The sequence below is a fragment of the Entelurus aequoreus genome, linkage group LG10 (genome assembly GCF_033978785.1).
Source record: "Entelurus aequoreus isolate RoL-2023_Sb linkage group LG10, RoL_Eaeq_v1.1, whole genome shotgun sequence".
Classification (NCBI taxonomy): domain Eukaryota; kingdom Metazoa; phylum Chordata; class Actinopteri; order Syngnathiformes; family Syngnathidae; genus Entelurus; species Entelurus aequoreus.
Genome location: NC_084740.1, coordinates 67073783 through 67076282, shown reverse-complemented (window position 1 = coordinate 67076282; position 2500 = coordinate 67073783). Strand labels below are relative to the sequence as shown.

The 2500-nt window shown below is 40.1% G+C and overlaps 1 protein-coding gene across 1 annotated transcript in view; it reads left to right on the top strand.

The window, feature by feature from the left end:
- LOC133658949 (gastrula zinc finger protein XlCGF8.2DB-like) overlaps window positions 1–2500 on the top strand; it is a 6166-nt gene that overhangs the window by 3326 nt on the left and 340 nt on the right. The window contains exon 2 of the mRNA XM_062061503.1: window positions 844–2500. This exon is cut by the window's right edge and continues 340 nt beyond it. Coding sequence (XP_061917487.1) covers window positions 844–1790 — 947 coding nt within the window. The 3' untranslated portion in view covers window positions 1791–2500. The remainder of the gene's footprint in view (window positions 1–843) is intronic.

The following is a 2500-nucleotide window of genomic DNA, read 5'->3' as shown; positions in this document are numbered from 1 at the left end:
TTGTAAAAGCAAGGAGGTCTCCAACTTCTTTGTGTGTGGATTGGTCAAGGACATTGGTTTCAAGACTCTTCCGGGTAAATATGCGTTGATTTTGCTCGGGTAAGGCTCCATTTCATGATATAACTTTGCGTCTTGCGAGGACGCGTCCTTGTAAACAAACTGCGACGACTCACACCCAACACCTGCCACTGTGACTGCATATCCATTTAACAAACTAATAATTATGGAATCATCACCATATTTGATTTTTGTCCTGTTGTCGTATGTAATCTGACACATTTGTGTTAAAAAAAAGAGGGGAGACAGAGAAGTGCCTTTCCTGACAAAGCATCATTGACCCTGACTTTCTGGGTTCTGTTTGTTTAAAAATTAAATACAAAGAATATCAAGATAATACCACAATGAAATACTAAACGAGTAAAGAAAATAAAAAATGTATCGAACAAACCTTTAACGGGGTGATTACTACATACTTGTGCGTTCTTCGACTCTGCTCTTTTGGACTGGATTGCGTCCCACTTTTGTCGTTGTCTTTCCTAAAATCTTGTGCTTTTTCGCCCTTCTTGATTACCTCTCGAGGAACTCTGAAGAAATATGTATCCTTTTTGCGATTTGAACGGTTCGTAAAGCAGAAATCAACACAATCATAGGGCATTTTTCTTCGAGACAGGCAAAAAGCGCCTGGTACCTGAGAATAGACGCTGCTAGACCACCACGCGTATTTAGTGAGCCGGACGTGACGTCATTCAAATGAAAGTAATACATTGCTTTTGAAACATCACCTTGTTGATAAAATGTGCCAAACCAGCATCATATTTCACAATATTTTCATTTGTCCTGCAGACGTCCAGCAGCTGATTGGTCATCGAGAAGAACCTCTCTCTAAGTTGCTGGAGGTGCGTTTCCCTTTGAAGCAGGAGGATCCACAGCCCCCCCACATTAAAGAGGAAGAGGAGTCTGAAGACCATGAAGACAAACCACTTGAGTCTTCACAGCTTCATCACAGTCCAAGTGAGGAGAAGAGAGAGGTGGAGCCTCCAAGCAGCAGCTCACCACAACACATGACAACAGAAGCTGATGGAGACCACTGTGGAGGATCACAAGCTGACATTCTATTAGCTCCACTATCAGATAGTGACGACTCAACGTCACACGTTAATGTAATAATGGAATCACACATGAAAACACACACAAGAAAAAAACCTTTCAGTTGTTCAGTTTGCGGCCACATATTCTCCCGAAAAGGTAATATTCAAATACACATGAGAACACATACAGGAGAAAAACCTTTTATTTGCTCAGTTTGCGCAAGAGGCTTTGTTTCAAACTCTGATTTGACTCGACACATGCGGACACACACCGGAGAAAAACCTTTCATTTGCTCAAACTGTGGCAAAAGGTTTTCACAAAGAGGAATTATGCTGTCACATATGAGAACCCACACAGGAGAAAAACCTTTCAGTTGTTCAGTTTGCAGTAAAAGATTATCTCATGAACATCATTTGCAAAGACACATGAGAACGCACACAGAAGAAAAACCTTTCAGTTGTTCAGTTTGCGGTAAAATTTACTCTGAAAAACGTCATATGCAAAGACACATTAGAACCCATACAGGAGGGAAAAAATGCATTTGTTCGGTTTGTGCAACAGGCTTTGTTACAAAGTCTGAATTGTCTTGCCACATGCGAACTCACACCGGAGAAAAGCCTTTCAGTTGTTCAGTGTGTGGTAAAAGATACACTGACAAACGTTATATTCTAAGACACATGAGAACACACGCGGGAGAATAACTTTTCCTTTTTGAAAGTCCTCTTTCAATAGACTCTGGCAGTCACTCATGGTATACTGCAGGGATTCTCGAAAGTCTGGACTGTGTTCCAGATCCAGACCATGAGTCAGTCTGGATCCAGTGGGGAACTAGCCACCCCACCTCATGCTATGAATTACAAAACACTATCACGTTTCTTTTAGGTACTGGTTAAAAAATAAGTCATTACATGTTTGTAATGTTAAATACAATGTTTTAAATTATGATTCACAAGATCCTTTCAAGGGGAACTACTCTTTTTGGGGGGAATTTTGCCTATCATTCACAATCCTTATGCGAGACAAGCACACATGTTTTCCTTTTGTTATGCAGTCTAACTCATAAATAAAGGCTAGAAAGAGTCAGAAGTGATTCGCTCCAAGGAAAGCAGGATCTTTGTTGTCATTGCACAAGTACAACATTTCATTCTCATTACAAACCTGTTCGGCAGCAGGCAGACATTGTACATGGTAACAGAACAGGAACGCTGATGGGTCGCCTCTCAAGGCGCCCAACGTTCTATATACACGCTGTAAGTATATATGTAATGTAGCAACAGGCACTTTCTTTAAAAAAGTAATATTTATGTATTTGGGTCATTTTAATTATTATAGAAACATTTTGGTGGTGCATTAATTTCACATTACAATGTTCACTATTTCCTTCAATAATAACTATCATTAATCATGGCAG